The sequence below is a fragment of the Leucopleurus acutus genome, assembly GCF_964270905.1.
Source record: "Leucopleurus acutus genome assembly, chromosome: 8".
Lineage (NCBI taxonomy): Eukaryota > Metazoa > Chordata > Mammalia > Artiodactyla > Delphinidae > Leucopleurus > Leucopleurus acutus.
The window spans coordinates 15,907,174-15,929,292 of NC_139151.1; the positions used below are offsets into that span (position 1 = coordinate 15,907,174).

General features: G+C 55.1%; 1 protein-coding gene across 1 annotated transcript in view; it reads right to left on the reverse strand.

The window, feature by feature from the left end:
* CEP164 (centrosomal protein 164) overlaps nucleotides 1-22,119 on the reverse strand; it is a 70,365-nt gene that overhangs the window by 6,760 nt on the left and 41,486 nt on the right. Inside the window, exons 9-22 of the mRNA XM_082845530.1 lie at nucleotides 21,836-21,916; nucleotides 19,887-19,970; nucleotides 15,804-15,889; nucleotides 14,584-14,751; nucleotides 13,577-13,723; nucleotides 8,942-9,157; nucleotides 5,281-5,412; nucleotides 4,972-5,188; nucleotides 4,056-4,133; nucleotides 3,707-3,838; nucleotides 3,225-3,347; nucleotides 788-931; nucleotides 266-349; nucleotides 77-145 (exon numbers count right to left, since the gene is read on the reverse strand). Coding sequence (XP_082701656.1) covers nucleotides 77-145; nucleotides 266-349; nucleotides 788-931; nucleotides 3,225-3,347; nucleotides 3,707-3,838; nucleotides 4,056-4,133; nucleotides 4,972-5,188; nucleotides 5,281-5,412; nucleotides 8,942-9,157; nucleotides 13,577-13,723; nucleotides 14,584-14,751; nucleotides 15,804-15,889; nucleotides 19,887-19,970; nucleotides 21,836-21,916 — 1,761 coding nt within the window. The remainder of the gene's footprint in view (nucleotides 1-76; nucleotides 146-265; nucleotides 350-787; nucleotides 932-3,224; nucleotides 3,348-3,706; nucleotides 3,839-4,055; nucleotides 4,134-4,971; nucleotides 5,189-5,280; nucleotides 5,413-8,941; nucleotides 9,158-13,576; nucleotides 13,724-14,583; nucleotides 14,752-15,803; nucleotides 15,890-19,886; nucleotides 19,971-21,835; nucleotides 21,917-22,119) is intronic.

Genomic DNA, 22,119 nt, shown 5'->3' on the forward strand with positions numbered 1-22,119 from the left:
GTGAACAAAGGGGTGCGGGAGGGAAGGAAATGGAATAGGGGAGATAGAGGAGAGAGGACAGGAGAGGCCGCCAAACCTCGCGCTCCAACGCAAACTGCCTCTGCACATCGAGGAGCTGCTGCTTCTCCTTCCGGGCGGCCTCCTCCTGCGGGCGAAGGAGAGGACCGGCCATTTGGCCATCTCCGGGCCCCGGGTCCTCTCCCGGGGAAGCTGACTCCAAGGTCCAGGGTCCCCGAGAACCTGTCCTCCGCCCCCGCTCCCGCACCTGGACATCCAGCTGAGCCAATCTGGCCTTGACATCCTTGGTTCTGGTTTCAAGCTCCACCTCTAAATCTTGGAGTTTCCTTTCCTGCACAGAAGTGTAGGTGGAGAGAAAGCCGTGAGCGTAGCAAGAGCACAGGCACGTGCTGAGCGGCAGGAGGGGTTTGTGACCTACCACCCCATACCGCCCGCTCCAAGCTGGGCTGGCTTCCCCCACTTGCCCCCACGGCCTCCCAGCAGAGCACCACCTCTCGTCTATTTCAGCGGGGGCGAGGAGAGGCGAAGGTGCCAACCCCGAGGCCCTGGGGCTGCTGACCTCCACCTCTGGTCCTGGGGATGCTCCCCGGCCCAGAAAACAAAAGCGCAAGATGCCCCAGCTTGCGCATGGCCAGCGAGAGACCCCCACCCCTGAAGCTGTCAGGCTCCGTCTGCTGCTGCTGCAGTGCCGGCCCCCAGCACTTTTCTACCCGGGGTGGAGGGGTCGGGCAGGGCGGGCCCCAAGCGACCGTCTGCCCGGGGCCCCCACCTGCTCCCGGGGCCGCCGCCGCAGGTCCTCGAGCTGCCGGTCCTGCTCCTGCCTCACTGTCTCCAACTCCCGCTCGTGGGCCCTGCGCAGGCGCTCCAGCTCTCCCGTCAGGTGCCCCAGGAGTTCGGCCCGCTGCTTCCTCTCCTGCACGGACGATGGGGCCGCCGGTGGGAAACCACAGCCGCCCCTCCCACCCCTAAAACCACAGCCCACCCTGCAGCCTTGGGTCAGTGCCATCAGGGACCCCAACAGGCCTCTAAGGCCGGCTCTTGGAGAAGAGCAGGAGAGCACTGAGGACGGCGAGGTCCCGCCCCCAGAAAGCCTGCACCCTGGCTCTCTGCTGCTGAAACAATGCTGGTCAGACGTCCTCACCCACCACCCCTGCACGTACAGCCTTCGTTCCTTAAGGGAAGAGAGATCGTTACTAAATTCTCACTCTTCCTCAGCAAGGGCAGAACTGGTTTGGGAAGGGAGTCAACTACATTTCACCACGATGGGCCGCTATTTCTGCCCTGGTGCAAAGAGTCTGGGATACCGGTTCCAGTTACTGGAGGAGTAGCCTAGAAACCCTGGGTAGAGGCCTGGCTCTGGGCTAAAGTCAGCCACCAGCCCTCCCCCTCGTCCACCCCCAACGTGAGCAAGCTGGCATGGGTCCACTTAAGTCACTGAACGTTCCCACCGAAGGCTGCAGTTGGGCAGATAATATCTAAATATTGGGTGGCTCTTGCCAGTCTATTTCCTGGTGTCCTGGAATTTCTATTAACCCTGGTGGCACGGTGTTGGGTGGTTAAAACTGAAGACTTTGGAGTCAGACATTCTGGCTTGAATCCTAGCTCCTCTACTTACTAGCCAGGGTGGGCTTGGGAGAGTTGCTTACACTCCCCAAGTCTCAGTTCCCTCTTTTTAAAATAGAGATAATGATAGTATGAACCCCCTAAGGGTGTCGTGAGGACTAAATGAGGTAATATACATAAAGAGCTTAGGACAGTGCCCCACACGTCGTACAAGCTCAACACACGTCAGCTATTATTAATATGAGAGCAAAGTGCAGCCTGCTGATGGGGAGGAATCGCTCCTCACCTAATGCTTTAGGAAAAAGGCAAAACACGATCTCACCATTGCAGGGTGCCGGGAAAGAAAGCCTCCCACCATCCCTGACCACAGGTGGTCCCCTTCCCAGGCCCTCCGGCCAGCTGGGAATGACCCCGGGGTGTGTGTGACCCCGGTGTGTGTGTGTGTGTGTGTGTGTGTGTGTGTGCATGCACATGCACATGCACATGCCAGGGAACGTGGTGAAGTCACCTCAGGGTGTGTGGGGTGGGGTGTGTGGGGTGTGTGCGTGTGTGTGTGACCCTGGGGTGTGTGTGTGTGTGTGACCCTGGGGTGTGTATGGGGTGTGTGTGTATGTGTGTGTGTGACCCCGGGGTGTGTGTGTGTGTGTGTGTGTGTGTGTGTGTGTGTGTATGACCCCGGGGTGTGTGTGGGGTGTGTGTGTGTGTGTGACCCCGGGGTGTGTGTGTGTGTGTGTGTGTGTGTGTGTGTGTGACCCCGGGGTGTGTGGGGGGTGTGTGTGTGTGTGTGTGTGACCCCGGTGTGTGTGTGTGTGTGTGTGTGTGTGTGTGTGCACGCACATGCACATGCCAGGGAACGTGGTGAAGTCACCCCAGGGTGTGGGGGGTGGGGGGTGGGGTGTGTGTGTGTGTGTGTGTGACCCCGGGGTGTGTGTGGTGTGTGTGTGTGTGTGTGACCCCGGGGTGTGTGTGTGTGTGTGTGTGTGTGTGTGTGTGACCCTGGGGTGTGTGTGTGTGTGTGTGTGGGGTGTGTGTGTGTGTGTGTGTGACCCCGGGGTGTGTGTGTGTGTGTGTGTGTGTGTGTGTGTGTGTGACCCCGGGGTGTGTGTGGGGGGGGTGTGTGTGTGTGTGTGTGTGACCCCGGGGTGTGTGTGTGTGTGTGTGTGTGACCCCGGGGTGTGTGTGGGGGGTGTGTGTGTGACCCCGGGGTGTGTGTGGGTGTGGGTGTGGGTGTGTGGGTGTGACCCCGGGGTGTGTGTGTGTGTGTGTGTGTGTGTGTGTGTGTGTGACCCTGGGGTGTGTGTGTGTGTGTGTGTGACCCCGGGGTGTGTGTGTGTGGGGTGTGTGTGTGTGTGTGTGACCCCGGGGTGTGTGTGTGTGTGTGTGTGTGTGTGTGTGTGTGTGTGTGACCCCGGGGTGTGTGTGGGGTGTGTGTGTGTGTGTGTGTGTGTGTGACCCCGGGGTGTGTGTGTGTGTGTGTGTGTGTGTGTGTGTGTGTGTGTGACCCCGGGGTGTGTGTGTGTGGGTGTGTGTGGGGGGGTGTGTGTGTGTGTGTGTGACCCCGGTGTGTGTGTGTGTGTGTGTGACCCCGGGGTGTGTGTGTGTGTGTGCGTGCGTGCAAGTGCCAGGGAACGTGGTGAGGTCACCTCGGCTTCATACTGCTCCCTGGCCTCAGCCACCACTTGCTGGTGCTCCTCCTTCATCCTGTCCATCTTCCTCTCGTGCTCCTTCTCCACCTCCTGGCGCTTCTCTCTCAGGAGGCCACTGAGCTGCAGGGCAGGCGGCAGGGGTGCGAAATGCAGGACTGAGGCTGGAGCAGCCCCCGGGGACTGAAGCACTTGAAGGGACTCATACACACGTGACACAACCTCCCCAATGTCCCCACGTGCACACGTCAGGTGACACACACACGGCCACACCCAGCACGCCCTCCTCCTCACATATAGGGCATGGGGGTGGAGAAGCACTTGGCCTCCAGGGAGCTAAGGCACGAAAACGGAACCTGAAGTCCTGACCCCAGCTGAGCTGTCCAAAGCAAAGCAGAGGACCCCTGGGCAAGGATGGCTCGGCCGACCGTCAGAGTGTCCACGACAGGTACACAGAGTCGAAGGAGCAGACCAGCACTCACCTCTTGCTCGTACTCGAGAACGTGATAAACTTTCTGATGAGCTCTCTGCTCCGCCCGCCCAAGGCTCTCCTGCAGCTGGGCCTCCTCTTTCTGATGAGCTTCCTCCATCTTCTTCTGGAGGCTGGAGACCACCTGAGGAGGCACCCACACAGGGGAGCGTGACCCGCAGAGAGCGCTGCAGAGTGGCCGCGGGGGACTCGTTCCCCAGGGTCCCAGCACCCATCCCCCCGGGGGCTGCAGGAGAGGGAGACTCCCTCCCTAGGGGACGGGGTGTGGGTGAAGCGGTCCCGCGGCTCACACCCCAGGATGCCCAGGGTCTGCCCCGCCGGCCAGGGCCACCGCGCCTCACCTCCCTGTGCTTGGCCTCCAGCGAGGAAGACAGCCGCTCCAGCTCCTCCCTGTGCTCCCTCTCCAGCGCGGCCACCGCCTGGGGCAGAGCAGAGGGCCTGTGAGGACGCAGGGCAGGCTGGCCGGGCTCTGAGCTGAGACGAGGAAAGCCAGAAGACCACCCCCAATGCCTCTTGACCTAAGCACTCAAGGGGAACCGCAGGCACATCTTTGATTCCTCCAAAATAACTGTCCCTCAAGTCTGCACCTCGCAAACGAACGGGGACGTGAACGCCAGAGTGGAGGGGCCTTTCAGTAAGGCTCGGTCACGGCTTCCATTTCCCCACCTCTAGGCCACCGGTACATAGGCAACACTCCTGCCTGCGCGTCTCAGCACCACCTCCCAGAGCGCGTGCAGTACAATGACGTCCCCACACCCCCACGCCTCGCTGCAGACACCCTGGGCCTGAGAGCTGAAACTCCACCCATCACCAAAAGAAAACAAAAGTTCCATGTGGCCTATTACCTACTTCAGCCTCTTACCTAGAGACAGACCCACTGGACTGGAGGGACAGGGAGTAAGGACAAAGGAGAAAAAATTCCTCTGAGCGCGCTAGCCTCTCACTCTGAGGCAGGGGGAAAGGAGAGAAACGCGGGGTCCTCACAGCTGCCCCTCAGGGACAAGGACGAGGCCCCTTTGTCTCAAGAGCTCTGGTCTGGTTTAAGTTCTTTCAGTCATGAAATCTTCCCAAATGCACAGGCCAGGTCCACACGGGCCCAGACAGCCGGCCCGACATCTCGTTGCCCATCCACGCAGACACCCGTTCTCCACCTGGCTCCCCACCCTGCGCCCCAAGGCTGGCGCTTCCTCTTCCTCAGCGCTCAGCTCCTCCCCAGGCAGCCCAGGATCACATTGGGGTGGGGAGGGGGGCGCTCACGTCTTTCCTCTCCCCTTCTAGCCGCTCCCTCAGCTGCTGCAAGGCCTTCTCCTTCTCCGTGTTCAGGGCGGCCTGCTCTCTCTTCTCCGAAGCCTCCATGTCTTCCCTGAGATGCTCCAGCGTCTGCCTGTTTCTCTCTTCCAAGCTGGCCCTCTCAGCCTTCTGTAGAGACTCCAGCTCTTCTCGCAGCCTCTGCAGGGAAGCCTCGTGCTCGGCCCTGGGCAGACAAGCGGGTGGGGATGGGCCTGGGCACTGGGGGAGGCAGGGGTGGACCTCCAGGGGGCCGGGCAGCCCACAGCCCGCACTCACCTGATTTGGTCCTCATCCGCTTCCACGCTGCACTGCACCTGGGCGCAGAGCCGGGACAGCCTCTGGCCTTCCTGCTCTCTCACCAGGCTCTCCTCTTCCTCGGTGGCTCTCTGCAGCTGCTCCGTCAGGGAACTGTGAAGCAAAGGAAAGGCAAGTTTGTTGGTGGGACCACAAGGCCTTCCCTCTTTTAGGCATAACCCCTGGCTCTCGGCCTCCAAAAGCCCGTAGCCTGCCTGTGAAGCTTCCTAAGTCTTTTTTTTTTTTTAATTTATTTTTTATTCATTATTTATTTTTGGCTGCCTTGGGTCTTTGTTGCTGTGCGCGGGCTTTCTCTAGTTGCAGCGAGCGGGGGCTACTTTTCGTTGCAGTGCGCGGGCTTCTCATTGCGGTGGCTTCTCTTGTTGCAGAGCACAGGCTCTAGACATGCAGGCTTCAGTAGTTGTGGCACATGGGCTCAGTGGTTGTGGCGCACGGGCTTAGTTGTTCCGCGGCATGTGGGATCTTCCCGGACCAGGGCTCAAACCTGTGTCCCCTGCATTGGCAGGCGGATTCTTAACCACTGCACCACCAGGGAAGTCCGAAGCTTCCTAAGTCTTAAAGACGAGTCTAACCTCAGCCTCTGGGTCCTGCTGCCTCCCTCTAATACCTCCCCAGGTTAGAGGGGCTATGAACCACCTGCTCTTTGCAGCCGGAAGCAGATTACAGGCTCCATGATCCCAGCACAGCATTTCTGCCAAAGGCTCCCCTCGGCCTCCAGGTTCACCTTGGTGGCGTTCACTCAAGGTGGGATCCAGTCTGACTAGAGCCCAGCTCTGGCCACAGCAGATGAGCCACCCCCCCCTAAACCCCACTACACTCTTCCCTGCCTCTTGGCCTTTGTTCATGCTGGTTCCCCCGTCTAGAATCCCCTTTCCTACCTGATGAACCCATGTTCCTTGTTCAACACCCAGCTCCCTCCTCTCAGAGAAGTCTTTCCAAGTTCATCAATTACCTTTCTGCTCCCAACACACTTTATATGAGGACCTTTCTTAAGCATGCTGCTCGGTGCCACGCATCACACTGCACCATAATTAATTAATCTTTTGTATGTGTGTTTTCCTTACAAGCCTGGGAGCTTCTCCAGAGAAAGAGTCTTGTCTTAAAACCTGTTTTATCCTAAGTGCCAAACACAGTAACAGATATGACGTAGGTACTCAATGCATGTTTGTTGAATTTGAACAGTATCAACCAGGCCTAAACTATAAGCAAGCTTTCATTATCTATGAGGGGTACCTTACTTGCAGACTAACGATAGTACCCTTCTCATCCCAAGCAGACAACCCTCCTGCGGCCCCCACGTGACCAGGGGCTGTGTGCTGTGCACGATTCAGAAGACAATTTCTTTGAAAAGCTTCTGGAGTGAATTCCAAAGCCAGAAAAGATTTAGGTTCATTTCCTATTTTAAGTTATCAGCACCACTGCTCTCTTCCACGATGACAGAAAATTTGAGTGAAGTAAAAATCCTTCCTTCTAGATTCCCCAGAAACCCTTTCTCTTCATCCCGTGGCCAAATGTTACACGTAGCACCGCAGAATGGCAGAGCTGGAAGGGTCTTTAGAGGTTAAGTCCTGCATTTTACAACTCTCTCTCTTCATCTTACAACTAAACTCAATCTCCTTGTTTTGTAACTAAAGAAACTGAGAGTTAGCCTGCCTGCCTTACTGCCTGCTTTCTCATTCGAGAATTATTTGCTACAAGGTCAGCTGGGGTTTCCAGAAATTTCTACCAAGTGGCAGTTTCCCAGCAAAGAGGAGGCGCCAACCCTCAGAAAGGCTCACACGTAAACAGAAACAGGGTTCTCGTGATAAACTACTTGGAAGACAGCCAGGCAAGGCACTGCCCACAGAGAAACCACTTAGTCAAGACCGCTGACACTGTACTGATTTCGACTGAAAATATTTACAATCAAGAGCCATCATTTATTGAGCAACTACTGTGTTTCAGGCCCTGAGTCGGACACTTTTGGCAGCTGGTTTTCACCGCGACTTAAGAGGTCTCTGGGAGGCCCCCTCTGCAGTTGGGGGGTTTGGGGAGGGACAAAAGGCACAGTCAGCCCAGCTGAGGGTGACTGGGAAGAGAGAGGAGCCTGGTAGGTGGGCAGGGAGACACCACGGGGATTTCCTCCCAGGCACTGCCTCTCAAGGTAAGCTGAGTTGCACCCTGTTTGGGTGGGCCCCCGCCCCAAGTTTCAGTTGGCTGGAAGAGGAAGATGCTGCGGGAAGATCTGTCCTCTGGGATGCACTCTGGCTGGGGATCCAGGAGGGGTGACATAAGGATGGACCCAGGGTCAGTAGATCCTGTGTTGGGCTAATGAGAGAGACTGTCCCCAACCCTCTGGGTAGTTGGGTGTTGGCTTTGTTAGTTTCTCTAAATTAAGCATAAATATTTTTATACGTCTTTGCTACATATGATAGAAAAATAGCAAGTCTCTAGCACTTTCGGATGTTCTGTCCAAGAGGACAAGATTTAGCCTTTAGTTTACTTGCTAAGTAAGTGAAATATATTAACATCTTTTTGTAGCACCTTTCCCATCCTGGGACTGTGACAGAGATTGCTTACTACCCTTCTCAATATCCATTCTCCCATTTTTCTTTACTAAGAGAACCCTGATTTTTTTTCTATCAGGTACAGAGGACCAGCTGAAGGACTACATTTCCCAGCTAGCCTTTGCAACCAGGGGTAGCCAGCCAGATATAAGTGGAAATTATTGGGTAAAGTTTCCAGGAAAACTCCTTTAAAGAATAAGCAGAAGTTATTGGGTAAAATTTCCAGGAAAGTGCCTTCAAAGGGACTGAATGAGCTAGAAGGTACCCCTAATCTTCCTGCCTGGAGCACAGATACGATGGCTGGAGATCCAGCAGCTATACTGGACTGTAAAGAGACCCTGAGAGTAAAACCCAGCACTAAAGATGGCAGAGACATGAAAGGAGACCAGGGACCTGGTGACTCTGTGTAGCCATCATGCCAGCCCTGAACTGCCTCTTCCCATAAAACTCCAGCACACACACACACACACAATCCTGTACATGTGGGCCCAGCCCAGGCTTCCGTGTCGCCTTTGTCTAGGGCCTCGCAGGCAGCTGCTCAAAGAGCAGGAACCCAAACAGAAACTTCTGGGTCCGAGAGCACCTCACGTGGTCCCTCCCAATCTCAGCGGGTTCCAACAGGGCCCTGACTCCCAAGAGAGAGGACGATGTAGTTGTTCTCCGGAGACAAAGCGCCTGGGTTAACCCGGGCTCTGCTGCCTACAAGCCTCCATACCTGGGACGAGCTACTTAACCTTTCTGTGCCTCAGTTTCTTCATCTGTATTATAGATGCTACAAAACAGAATTGATGACGACACCTCATAAGGGCCATTCCGAGGACTGAACAAATTAATAGACATAGAGCATATGGATCAGTGTAATCTCTCAAAAAATGTTAGCTACCCTCATTACGATCACGCCTCCCAAGTCCTCCCCAAAAAGAGGAAAGGCACGAGCCCTGGCCAGGGAGCCCACCCCTCCACACGGGCCACTGGAGGGCAGTCCTGGAGGGGCCCCGGGCATCCCCGTGGCTGCCAGGGTGGGAGGAGGGTGTCCCTGCACAGCTGGGGCAGCTGGACTGGGGTCGGGGCGGGACCTGAGCGCCTTCTCTTTCTGCCGGTGAAGCTGCAGGGTCTCCGCCGCCGCCTCCTCCTCCTGCCACAGCTTCTCCTGCAGCCGCGGCATCTTCTCTCGCTTGGACTCCAGGAGCCCCCTCTGCTCTTGCTCGAGTCCTTGGGCCACTGCCTCTTCCGAGGCCTTCAGTGCAGCCTCTGAGAGCTGCTCTGGGGGAGCCGCAGGCTCTGTAGATCGCCTGCCAAGGGTGGAAGCAGCATTTCACTAGGTTTACTATCCACCCACCTTTCGGCACTAGGATTTATACAGATACAGAACAGCACATACGGAACCCTAACAGAGGGCCCAGGGTCAGGAATCGTAAGTGCAAATCACTGTACCCAAGGGCGGGCAGCAAGGCTACCCTCTCGAAGACACAGGCAGCATTTGTTTTATAGGACAAGCCCCACGGTGGCTGTCAAAGGCCCCGAGAGCCTGGGGATGAGGGTGCCCCGTAGGAGGCTCTCAGGGCACCTGGTGGGTTGTGGCCAGAGTGAACACCCAAGCTGTGGCTCAAGGGCTGGCGGCAGCAGGAAGAGAGCAGAGCTCTGTCCCTCACGGACTCCTCCCCAGAGTGGCTCATGGCCCTGTTTCCGACTCCCTACCAGGGCTCTCCCTGCTACTCGAGGCTCAAGGCCAGCAGTTTGGGAAGTCCCCAGAGGCTGCTCTCTGACTCTCAAACTGAACAGAGGCCAGTGTGTACGAGCCAGCGGGAGAAGTAGCAGCATGTCTCCTCGCTGCTAGAGCTCCTAGCCCTGAGACCTAGAATAGTCCATGGAGGCCCAGGAATGGGAAACCGTCCTCCCCACTCTGCCAAGGGAGCCGGGCAGGAGACCCTTCCCTAAGCCAAAGACAGTAGCAAGAGCACAACCAGATGCCAGGCTCCATATCTCCCCGATGATGCCACAGCTTCATCTGCTTAGAGTGAATTCACTGTTTGGAAATGTGTAAAAGAAATTCTAACCTGGATGCATAAGGCGGGTGGTAAGATAAGGAACACTGGTATCGGTTAAAGAGATGTCTATAATGAAGGCTGTTATGTTGCTTGTATTCTGGTTCTTAAAGGAGATACCCAAAGAGAAACCCCAAGAACATTTTAAGCAACGAAAGCATAAGTGGGATAAAGTGTTTCGCCTCCCAGAGCGGCTTTCCTAAAGGCCAGGACATGCTGGCATTCCCAGGTCCCTAAATCTCACATCAGAAATCGGTCTGGCCACCCAACCACCATCTTCTCCCGCGGTGCTCCAGCTGCGGCAGGCCTGGCACGGTGGCCCAGTGGACCCCAACGGCATATGGGCGTGGTCCAATCAAGGACAAGAGGGGCCAGAGCCCAAGAGGGGAGCCAGTCCCCCGTCCACCGCTGGGGATGTAAAACTCCCTCCTCCCTCAGCTCCCACACTGCAGGAGACAGAAGGCAGCGGGCGGGATCAAATTAGAAGAGCAGAAGTAAACAAGGGCTCTGGAATTCCATTTCAGCCCCTTGAGGCCAGAGAGAGAAGGAAGACACAAAAGGCTTCTGCTATCTCTGAAATATCATTAAGATCTTTCCTAAAATCATGACTCAGACCAGAAGCAGTCTTGAGTCCTGCCTTCAGTTCTCTTCTGCTCCCAAGCCCATCTCCCCGCTTCCAATTCCCAGCTTCCTCTCAGTCCCCTGTCCCAGCCCGACTGATGCAGATGTAAGACGTGGCCGCCACCTCCTCTGAGAATACCGCCCTCGGAAAGAGCCTCCCCCCACAGCTCTCAGCCTCATCAACCCTCCAACTCATCTCCAGCCTGAGCTGAAATCATCTTTTTTCCCTGAGATGGTACCTTTTAATGTCTCTCTCCCCTGTGGGCTACGTAGCTGTGTGGAGCCCTGGGGACAGATGCTGCGGAGAGATGGGGCATCAGCCGGCGTGCCCGTGTGTGCCCAGGCTGCACGCACCACTGAGCCTGCCTGCACGTCTGGCACACAGGCAAATGGGGCTGCTTTTCAGTGGGCCTCTCCTCTGTGTCCCTGTTTTAAAGATCGAGTGTCCCAAACTCCCAGCTTAGGTCCGAGGCGGTCAAACAGTGAGCCTGAAAGATCTATGAGATAACTGGGCAGTTGAAGACTCCAGAGGAAGAGGCAGGTCCGATTTCTAGGCCACTCCTCAGGTATCAGCATCGGTGAGACACAGTTTGCAACAGTTAGTGGCCAAGAAGAGGCTCAGTAAGAGCGTCGTCCTTTCAGACAGGCCACCGAGTTACTCCGAGCCGTATGAGGGAAAGCAAAGAGAGAAGGCGGGCAGGGAGGGAGGAGAGGGAGGCGGATATGATACCCATGGCCCTGAAATGGCCAGGGTACCACTAAAACTCAGATCACTATCAGGGATCTTGTCTCCGCTCACTTTCAACCCAGTTGTTTTCATTCATTTACCCTCTCTCTATACACACCTCATGAAAGATGCTGGGATGACAAACGGAAGGGTATCCTTGTTTCCCAGACCCAGGCCTCTGGCCACAAAGCACGCACAGCGGTGGCTGCTTGCTAGCCCTGCGTGCACTCCCTGACCTGCCCTTTGCTCTGAACTCCTCCTGATTCAGCTTGACAATATCTATGCAGGTGACAGACTCTACTAATCATGCTTTTTATTTTCTGTATTTCATGATGTTATGGCATCTGAAAAAGCTGGCTGGTCAAGGAGAGGGTGCCCCCTCCCAGATCAGCCAATCCTTAGAGACAGCAAAGGGAGTATGTCTTTCACATGCAAACCAACCAATCGCTACACCCCCTACCATCTCCTGATCTATTTCCCACGCCCAAAATCACCCAGGGCCAGGCACCAGGTAACTAGAGACCAGGCCCAGAGCCCTCCAAAATTATTCAAACTTTCCACCCCTCCACTCGCTCAGAGTACTTACCCTGTCTCGCCCATTGCTTCCCACAAAAACCCCAATGAAGGCTCTGGGTTATGCTCTTCCTTCTCGCCTCTTCGGCCTCCTGGCCAACCCTGGTCCTTCCCCACGTGGCCCCACCCGGCGTGGCATGCCCTCTTCTCTCTGGAAATATAAGGAACAAATTCTTCTTTCAGTGGCATGGGCCTCTCTGTGTTGTCACTCAGTCACCTTCATAAATGAAAATCCCATGGATACAAATGAGGCACAGACACAGAGCCACTCCCCACGAATCCCAGAAAATCAATCCATTCTTAACGTAGCCGTAAAGATTAATAACAAGGAAGTTATGGAGCCTGAGAAGACTTAGGAAAGGAACAGAAGACATTTCCTAAGGGCGCTGTGTAAACTGAAACTGTGTGGTCCAGGAGAGAGCCTCCCAGCAGGGGCAGCCTCACTGGGATGGGAGGAGAAACAAAAAGGAAGGGGACTCATCAGCCCAGGCAGCCAGGAGGAGCCTCATTGGCCAGCTTCTCTGCCAGAAGCCCTGGGAAAATGCCCTCTGACCTCTGCCCAGAGGGTCCTGTTTCTGAACCCCACTCACCTCCTGTCCTCATCAAAAGCACCCTGATCTGGCTGCCCACAGCCACCCAGGGGACCTGGGAAAGCTATGTCATTCCTCAGGGGCAGAGCTGTCACTGTGGGATATATCACCACCTGAAAAACAGGCTACCCCTTCCCTACATCACTCCTGCAGCGCTACAGCGATGACAGGAGATCGTGCACTCACGTGCCCCGCCAGCTCTCGGTGACGCTTCCTGTGAGTAATCAGGGCATGAACCTGTCTCTGCCCAACAGTCAGCCCGAATCCTGAGGACGCTTCATCCTTTTGTACTGCTCAGCTCACAGACAGGAAAACCTGTATCACCCTGACACCCGTTTCTCTCCATGCAGAGAAAAGGCACGGTGGCTACAGAGCGAGAGTCAGAAGTCGACGGCTCGGGCGACTAGAGGGCTCAGGTCCTAACTCTGCAACCGACTGGCGACGTGACCTTGGGCAAATCACTTCACCTCCCTGAACCTCAGTTTCCTGATCTCTAAAAGGGGTGAGAAAGGGGAGGAGAGCGGAAAGGTTTCTAAGTTTTAGACGTGCTTGGTGCAAGGGCACAGCTGAGCTTTGAACCCAGGCACAAAAGATATATACTGTGTACTGGATAATTCCATTCATATGAAGCTAGAGAACTGGAAAAACCAATCTATGGGACAGAAGCTAGAATAGCGGTGACCTAGTGCAGGTGGACTGAGAGGAAAGGGGCCTGAGGAAACTTTCAGGAGGGATGGAAATGTTCTGCTAATGATCTGGGTGGTTGTGATATGGTGTATACGTATGTAAACACTCACTGACTTGGACATTTCAGATGTATGTACTTTCGTGTATATAAATACCTCAATAATTTTTTCAAAGAAAAACATGCTTGGTAGAGGGGAAAACACGCTTTACCAGGTTTCTGCTAATGACCCAGGAGATACCCTCCCCCCTCCCCCTCGCTTCCAGCCTCGTACCCCAGGTGCTGACCAGGGGAGCCCAGGGGGCTGCTTAGGGGTCAAGGTTGCACGCAGAACCAAGGGTTCACTCACTCTCCCCCCACTCCACTCCTTGAGCCGGAGCCAGAGCAACCCTTCCCCACCATCCAAGACCAGATGGGCACTGAAGCAATCCACACACAGGGCAGGGACAGATATGAAAACTGGCCCTTACGCCTCTGGAGAGACTGGCAGGGTGGGGCCGACCGCCACCTTCTCCTTGGGTCCCTCGGCCTCATCCTGCCCAGGGCCCGGCCCCTCAGCCTGGGAGCACTGCTCCTCGCCCCTCTCGTGGGCGGCAGGTAGGCTTGGGATCTCCTCCCTTGACAGCAACAAGGAAGCAACTGTGTTAAAGCCAGAGGAAGGTGAGAGGCTCCAGGTGTACCCCATTCAGGGTCAAAGGTCTGTGATGGGGACAAAGGAGGCAGCGGCCCTGGCAAGACCTGTGGTTTCCCTATCTCAGGTCTCAGATCCCAGCTTCCCTCCCTGCCTCTCCCCGAGCAGTTTACACTGAAGGACCAGAGATTCGCGTCCCAGGTGGGATGCAGAATGGTTATGGCGCCCAGGAGAGGCTCTGCACACAGCAGAGTTCCGCGGATGCTGCCGACTAAACACGGCTGCTACGCAGCCTCCCCCAGTGACTCATTCCAACCAGATGAGCTCTAAGACCAGCGTCTTTCTCTTGCCAGGGGAACAAACTAGCAAGTCTACACCGGCTCTGGAGCAGGCTAGGGAGTGAAGGTCCTCTCAGCTGGCCTCAGGGAAGCCCCGGGCCCCGCACCCAGCAGGGCTCCCCACAGGCTTGCTGAGTGACTAGCAGTGGGATGCCTGCTGGGAAGGAGGGGGCTGGCAGGTGGGGACCGGGAGAAATGGCCCCACTGGCAGGAACAGCCTAGTCCAGGGTGACAGCAGTCTCTGCCCCGGCCCCTGGCAGGAGGGCAGCTGGGTCAGAAGACATACTTCCTAGTTCCAGTTTCTAAGCTCCCCTAATCAGGCTGTGCACCCCGACTTTAGCTGTAGGCCAAGGACGAGGAAGAGGCAGATTTCCTAACTCTCCAGCTTGTGTGAAACACTCAGCAGAAATGTCTGTGGCGGATGCTTAGGCTGCAACCCCGCCCCCTGCTCTCCCCACCTCTCCAGGCCTGCCACGCCCACCCTGGGAGGCTTCCAGCCCACCCTTACCTCTGCAGGGAACCAGGGGGCGTGGGGCTGCCTGCAGAGCCCTCCCCAGGCTCCTCTGCCCCCTTCTGTTCCAGCTGCTCCTCCAGGGGCTGCGGGGGCCCTTCATCCGTGGCCTGGCTGTGAAGGGGACTCTGGAGCCGCTCCCCATGCAGAAGAGGAGGAGATAACCTGGGCAGAGCAGCAGAGTCAGGGCCTCCACTCGGACAGCAGCAGGAGAATTGGGGAGTGGAGTACGGGGACCGAGGTCCATGCCTCCTGCGGGCTGGACCTCAGCTGGGGCCCCACCTCCATGGAGAGCCCACGGAGGCCAAAGCAGCCAGAAAAGCGGGACGAAGGAACTCCCTCCGGAGCTCTCCCTTTGCCTGGACTACACTCAGCCTTCCCAGGTCCCTGGGCTGCATTTGCTTGGCCCAGGAGTGAGAGCTGGGCACACCGACAGGTGTATGCATTCCTGCCATCACTGGGGCCGGGGAGAGTGTGTGTGTGTGTTGGGGGCGGGGGGTGATGATGGAAGAACTGAGCAGAAAAGAGGGAGAAAAAGAGAAGCCAGACTCCAACGGTCAGACTATAGACAATGCAGGAAGCTGCAGCTTCAAGTAAGAATGCTGACAGCTTTTCAGGGTCCAAAAAGTGTCACGACCACCCGCTTCCCCTTCCAGGGTGGCAGCCCTTCTCTTATCATGGGCTCAGGCCTGAGAAGCTGGAAGCTCCTGTCTCTCAATCTCTCTTTCTCTCTCTCTCACTCTCTCACTCTCTCTCTCTCTCTCTCTCTCTCTCACTCACACACACACACACACAGCCACAGCCATTTCTGATGTGGTAAGGCCTGGCTCGGAGCTCTGAGCTGCACTACCGACCCTCTAACATGGTCCCCCGGACCTCGAGCAGGCTATCCAGCCCTGGCCCACGAGCAGGGACACACAAGGCTTCATCCAATCTGATGAAAAGGACAGAGCCTTGTCCCCACAATGGTGCTATGGGCACAAAGTACTCCCATATGCTCCAGCAGTACCTCCCACTCCTGACTTGGTTTGTGTACACGCACACGCACACGCACATGCACATGCACACGCACACACGCAGACTCTGCAAGGCCATCCAGTCAGTTCACCATCTGCCTTCAGGCAGGAGCACACTGAGGTACGTAGACCAAAGCCAGGAATTCTGCCCAAGTCCACGCCATCCCAGAGTCCCTGAGGGTGGCCTCCCACGCACTATACCTCTCCGAGCCTCTGGACTTCTTGCTCTGCAGCTCATCTTGGCTGGACTGGCTGGCATCCTTGTCTTCTCTCCCCAACCTCTGGGCCTGTAGGCAAGTAGCAGTGGAAAGTGTATACTTTGGGGGTTGGGGGGGTCTGCATTGGGTCCTTTAATCCTCCAACTGACTCTCATGCCAGGAGGAAACACTGAGAGGTGGCTCTTGGTGAGTGAGGACCACTCGGGATGCAGAAGAGAAGGTCGCCTACTGCACAGTGAAGGCCCTGGGGCTTTGGCTAAGCCCCCAGGCTCACAGCTGCTCCCAGGGCCAGCCTTGCTGGCCTGGGGACGATGAGTCAGACACTAAAGCCACTGCAGGCAGAGGCAGAGGCTGAAGCAGAACACATAAGAAAAAGAAAATGCTGCCTTCTGCAGCTGGAAACCCTTCACTGCCAGTTGTACAAAGCGGAGCCATCCATGAACACCCCAGATCCACAGAGGCCCCAGACCACCAGTGCCAGTGATAATCGGGGACGCTCAAATTAAGCGAACAAGACTGGGCACAGCAGACAAGTGTGTCAAAGAGGAAGGACCCTGGAGACATGGAGACTTGGTGAAATGACAGAGAGCTGTACTCCAGACGAGAAGGGCACTGTGTGGGCACCTGAAGGGAGGAAGACGGGGCGCTCCTCTGCTCCCCCGACACCCAGGTCCCGTCAGTAGACAATGATGCCCCTTCCTAGTCAGGGATTTCACCAGCCAGGCAGCGCAAAACAAACAAGAAAGCCAGCCCCAAATCTCATTTTAAAGCTTAGGCGTCTAGGCGAACTTAGCAAGCTGGTGAAAAAGGACTATTCTTGATACAGTCACATATTTTCTGCAGGGGTGAGGTCACGCGGGGAGAGTAGGGCAGTCAGCCTGGACCCACCCCTCTGTTCTAGCACCTCCTCCACTACGAAACGGGATAGCAAACCAGCGCTCACAGGGCTTCCGGTGAAGATTAAATGAGATCACGTACAGAAAGCCCGACTCCAGCCCAAAAGAAGGCATAATGCCACAAATACGAGCTCTCCTCATACCCCCTCTCCTCTTCCCCAGCCTGAGGAAAAACAAAACACAGAAGAAACCAGCTTTGCCAGTGCCAGTCCCCATCCTAGGACCTGCACTCCTCTGTCACACTGACAGGAGCCCTGTCTGTTCCGGGACACGAGGGTTAACAGGAGATGTGGGGCAGGAGACAGACAGCTCACTCCATCTTCCCCAGTAGGGCTCCGGCCGGGCTGGCACACCTCCGTGTCCCCAGCCCCATGCCCCCAGCCCCCCACACCTCTCCACTGGCAGCCTCAGCCCCGGCAGCTGTGGCCGACTCTGCCATCTGGATGGGTCTGAACTATAAGCCAGCTCCCCCAGATTACATGAAAAATAGCAATGCTGCCTGGGAGTGCCTCCTGGTGCCCGCAGCAGAAGGGCTCCCTGCCAGCACTGCCACTCCTAATCGCATCAGCCGGGCAGAGACCGCAGACAATGGCGGGGTGGGCCGCCCTTCTCCCACCCCACCTCCTTCCCTTCCAGAGCTCAACTCACAACTTGTCTTCCCTACAATGCACAACGAGCTCAGCAGACAGCTCCCCCTCTCTTTTCAAGGAAAAACAAAAACAAAAACAATCACACAGGCCAATCTATTTCACAAACTAAAATACAAGATGGGTAACAAAGTGCAGTGATTGTAATTAATATCGGCGGACGGAGCCCTGAATCAGAAAGGACAAGCTACAGACAAGGCCTGTCTATTTCCTTCTTGTTTCACCTTCCATATTTCTGCTAGAAACTCAACTAGCCCCCAGCTACAGAATAAGGGACACCTTGGGTAAGTACGCAGACAGAGGTCTTTTGAGCAGAGTTTTTACCTGCTCCCTAGACATTTTTGCCCGAGAAAGGGAGTCAAAGGAACCAGACAAAGAAAACAGGCATATCGGCACTCTTCAGAAAGGGGAGACACAGGCACGTTCTAAGCCTCCGGCCTAAGACTGCTCGAAACACCACTTCCCCAACCTAAACTTAGCTCCGGGGTTTTGGTTTTTGTTTATGATGCAGTCCTCAGTTTAATAAATCCCAGTAAGTCACAGTGCATTCATAAAGCAGAATGCTATGCAACCAATAAGAGGAGTAGGGCAGACCTGAAATAGCACAGAAATCAGTTAAGGGTCTATTCTCGAATTTGAAGCGCATATTGCCAAGCAGTTTTTAATAGCACAGTTCCAATTTCTGTAGGGAAGAAAAAAGATTAACAAATAGAAAATAAATATATGCTTATATGTGTACAGAAAATTTTCTGGAAAGGCACATGAAAAATGTTAATGGAAACTAACAGTCCCTACCTGCGGGAGGGAGTAAGGCTGCAGGAAGTAGAAGACTTTGACCTTCTGTATTATTTGAAATAATTTTATGGTCATTTTTTGTAACCTATTATAAAATTCATCATGTTTGTAATTCATTATAATCATTATCTTGACCGTGGTGGTGATTTGAGAGGTGTATACATATGGTAAAACTTATCAAATGGTACCATTTATATGTGTCCAGTTTATTTATGTCAATTAGATCTCAATAAAGATGCATAAAAAATGTTTAAGTGAACAAAAGTTAATTTAGCTCAGTTCTAAGCTTCTGTGCTGGCCCTGGCCTTGGGAGAGATCCAGAGTATATGGAAAATGGACAAGTGCCCCCCGGAAAGACAAAGGGGACTGTACCTATGGTTCTATCCGTCCCACAGAGGCTGCTTCTTGTCCCTCCAGCTCTACCTCCCTGCTCAGCCCCTCCGTGCCCTGAAGTGAGAGGCAGACACAATCCCGCAAAGGGCTCCACGCGGTCAGCCAACCTGAGCACCCAGCGCTGCCCCACACTGGTCATGAGATACAGCTTAGGGCCCCCTCTGCCAGGGCAGCTGCCAGAGGGTGCACATGAGAACCAAATGCAAGCCAGGCCCTGCTACTGCTTTATACCAAGTGGCATGGCCCAAAAAGAGGCTGCTCGCCTCATGCGGTCTTAGGCAGGACCTAGAAATCTGTCTTCTTTAAAGCCCCCCAAGTATTCTAATACTGGCCAGATTCTGGAGACGGAGCAATGGAAATTCACCTTGCCCGGTCTACTCAGTAAGGTGTCTCTCAAATCACCTGCCCCAAACCCTTCCTGACAAACACCACCTGGCCTTGTCTGTGCCCTTCAAGGCCTCCAAACTGCAGTGCTGCAGACGGTGGGGACCAAGGTCCAGCAGAACCGAGAAGAACATGTCAGGCACAAATGCAACCGACCTTGTAACTCCATCCTGTCTCAGGACTCGCTTCACTAAGGGCACCCAGGCCTGATTCACATTAAATACCTTGTTTCACCCAAACCAAATGCCCGCTCAAACTTGCAAAGACCACATGTCAGAATCTCTCTCCTCTCAACAACCCTACAGAGGAGGCAAAAATGATCTTGGCTTCAAGCTCCTTAAGGACAAGGGTCTGTGTCTGAGCTTACATCTGGCAGGGGAGACAAAGAACCATAAAACAAAAGCAGCAGCACTAAGGGGAGCAAAGGAAAGCAAAGGGAAGGAACGATAAATCGTGCTTGGAGGAGGTGACGTCAGAGGTGGACCTCCAAGACCAAGAAAGAGCTTGCCGGGACAAAAGGAAAAGCAGCCCAGCGGGCAGAGTGGTGAAGGGGGTGGAGGGTGTGGCCCCAGGGGAACGGCGAGTGGTGGGCACAGCCGGGGCATGGGCGGTGGGCTGAGGATGAGGCTGCAGAGGTTGGATGGGCCAGGTTGGGAAGTGCCTTGAAACCCACAAACTACACAGCGCTTTGCACGGGAGCAAGTGGTCGGCCCTCAGTTGCTAAGTGACTGGATAAACAGATAAATATATGGCGGTGGAGGACACGGAATGACTGAATTCATGGCAGCAACAGAGCATGTATGTCGGAAGCCCCATCACAGGCACCGTCAGGGCCTTGCCTTAATGAATCAGAAGGGAGAGAACTCCCAGAAATGCACCCTGGGATGGGCAGGACTCAGCTCTTGATTATCCTCAGAAGTGAGGCTCCAGCCCAGCCCTAGAGAGACTCACCTCCCAGCGGGCTCCATCCAGGACAGGGGAGAGCATGTCCACATCCAGCAGGTGCTCCGAGATCCGGCCGTGGAAACCGAAGTCCTGGAGATGGTAGAGACGGGGAGGTCAGCTCTCCTCTGTCACGCTCAGCGCCCACCAGGGACACAGGGCCTCTCCTCCACCCCCACCTTCCAGAAAGACGCCTACTACATGCCAGGCACTGTACCAAGCACCCCGACAGCTACTCATTAATTTCACCTTCAAAATTAACACTGCGACTGGATGGAAAGGTATGTGGCAAAGCAGGTACGGTAAACTGTTCACTGTACACTCTAGGTGGTGAGTATGAGGCTATTCGCTGTAAAAGTCTTTTAATTTTTCAGTATGTTTGAAATTTTTCATAATCAAATTACAGGGAAAAAAGTAACCCTATGAGACTGATCCTCTTATTCTTATCTCACGGAGGAAGCAGTTTGAGAGCCCAAGTAATTTATCCAAGGCCACGCATCTGGTAAGCAATAGGGCTGGGGGTCAGAAGTGCCCTGGGCCGACTCCAAAGCCCAAGCTCTTTGTGTGACATGTGCTGCAAAGCATGTCACTTTCCGGCTGTCTCTCCCTCCTGGTGCCCAACCAGGAGGCCAAAGTGCCCAGAAGCCCTGTGGGCAGCTTGGACACCAGGGCCTGCCAGGCTCCACCCAGCTGGTTCCTTCCCCTTCCCATACAGGTGTCCCTCTGGACAATGGGGATGAATTAGGGCCACTTCCTCCACCAGCTTCTCTTTGGAACGGGCAGCAAGTGCCCACACAGGTGCCAGCTCCCCGCAGCCCTTTGGCTGCCGCAGAGCCACGAGCCCGCCCCCTCCGAGCCCAAGATCGTCACTGGGCTAGGTGACGGACGGCTAGCTGACAGCACGCTAACAGGGACAGTTCTGTCATCAGCCCTGATAAATGCAGGCACACCCAGCCAAGGTCTGGTCCTGCTGTCTGTGGCTTCCCGCACCCACTCCCATAGAGAAGGAAAGTGCCGATGGGCAGCCCGTTCCTCCACACAGTGGCTCCTTCAGCAGGGCCGGGGCCCTTGCCTCAGAGAGTTCTGTGACACAGTGATTCTTCATGACGGTTTGTGCCAGCAAGGACTTTGCCTCCCATTCCTAGCTTGTGGGTTTTCTTTGCTGATGACATTTCCCTTTCAGCGTGAGTTCTACTCCACTCAATGCAGCTGCCATCTGGTTCCTAAGCCCATGGCTCAGTGAGGGGCTTGAGCACACAGCCTCCTAATTCCTCTGCACCCCCTCGTATCATTACTGTTCAGCCCTGACCCTCTCCCACTAATCCCTTCCCTTTGATCTGCCTCCTCCGAACAGATGGAGCGTGGTTTCTGGAAAAAGTGCTCTGCCAGAAAGCACCCCGAACTCCTCCCCATAGATAACAAACCTGGCAAGTGACGCCAGGCTACAGCAGGCTGCGTGGAAGCGCTGGGACAAAGAAACCATGGATGTTGGCATTCCAGGACAAAGTCGTAACTTGGGAAATGATACCGCACCACAGCATCCTTCCTGGTCAGAGCCTGAGAGCCTGAGGACATGGTCCTCACCATGGCTCAGTGATTCCATAAACACACACAGTCTCTAACCTCCTAGGTTCATGTAATGCTCCTGCTAGAGCCCAGAGGCAATGACCTCATATGATCTCACAGGCAATTCACACAGCAGTAATAGTAATAACAGCTATGTTTGTTTAATGTTTATATGCTAATGTTTTATACTCTTTACACCACTTTCTTCTCACAACAAACCTATAAAGTAGGTAGTGTTATCCTTAGTGCGCAGGGCTGAGAAAATGGAGTTGGACAAGAGCCAAGTTTGAGTCCTAACTTCCCCACTTACAAGCTGTGAGACGCTCAGCGAATCGGACCTCGCAAACCCATGCCCTTCACCACCACTCTGCTACCCCCCATCTCAGACTCACCAGGCCAAGAAAGGACTTGGGGTCAGAAGCAGTGGAGTCTGAGGGCTGTAGTTCCTTCATGTGTTCACTGATCTCTGACTCCTGGGGAGACAGACCCACAGAGAAGTCACCAGAGCAGAGGACAGAGGGTCGTGATCACTATCCACGGTGCCAGTACAGGGCTGAACCCAAACCGAAATCCACCTCTTCTGGAAAACCTGGAAGAGGCCTGTGGACCCTCCCATTCTCTCTGGACACCTGCCCCCGGCCCCCTCAGGCTGGGCAGGGCAACACTCTTTACACTT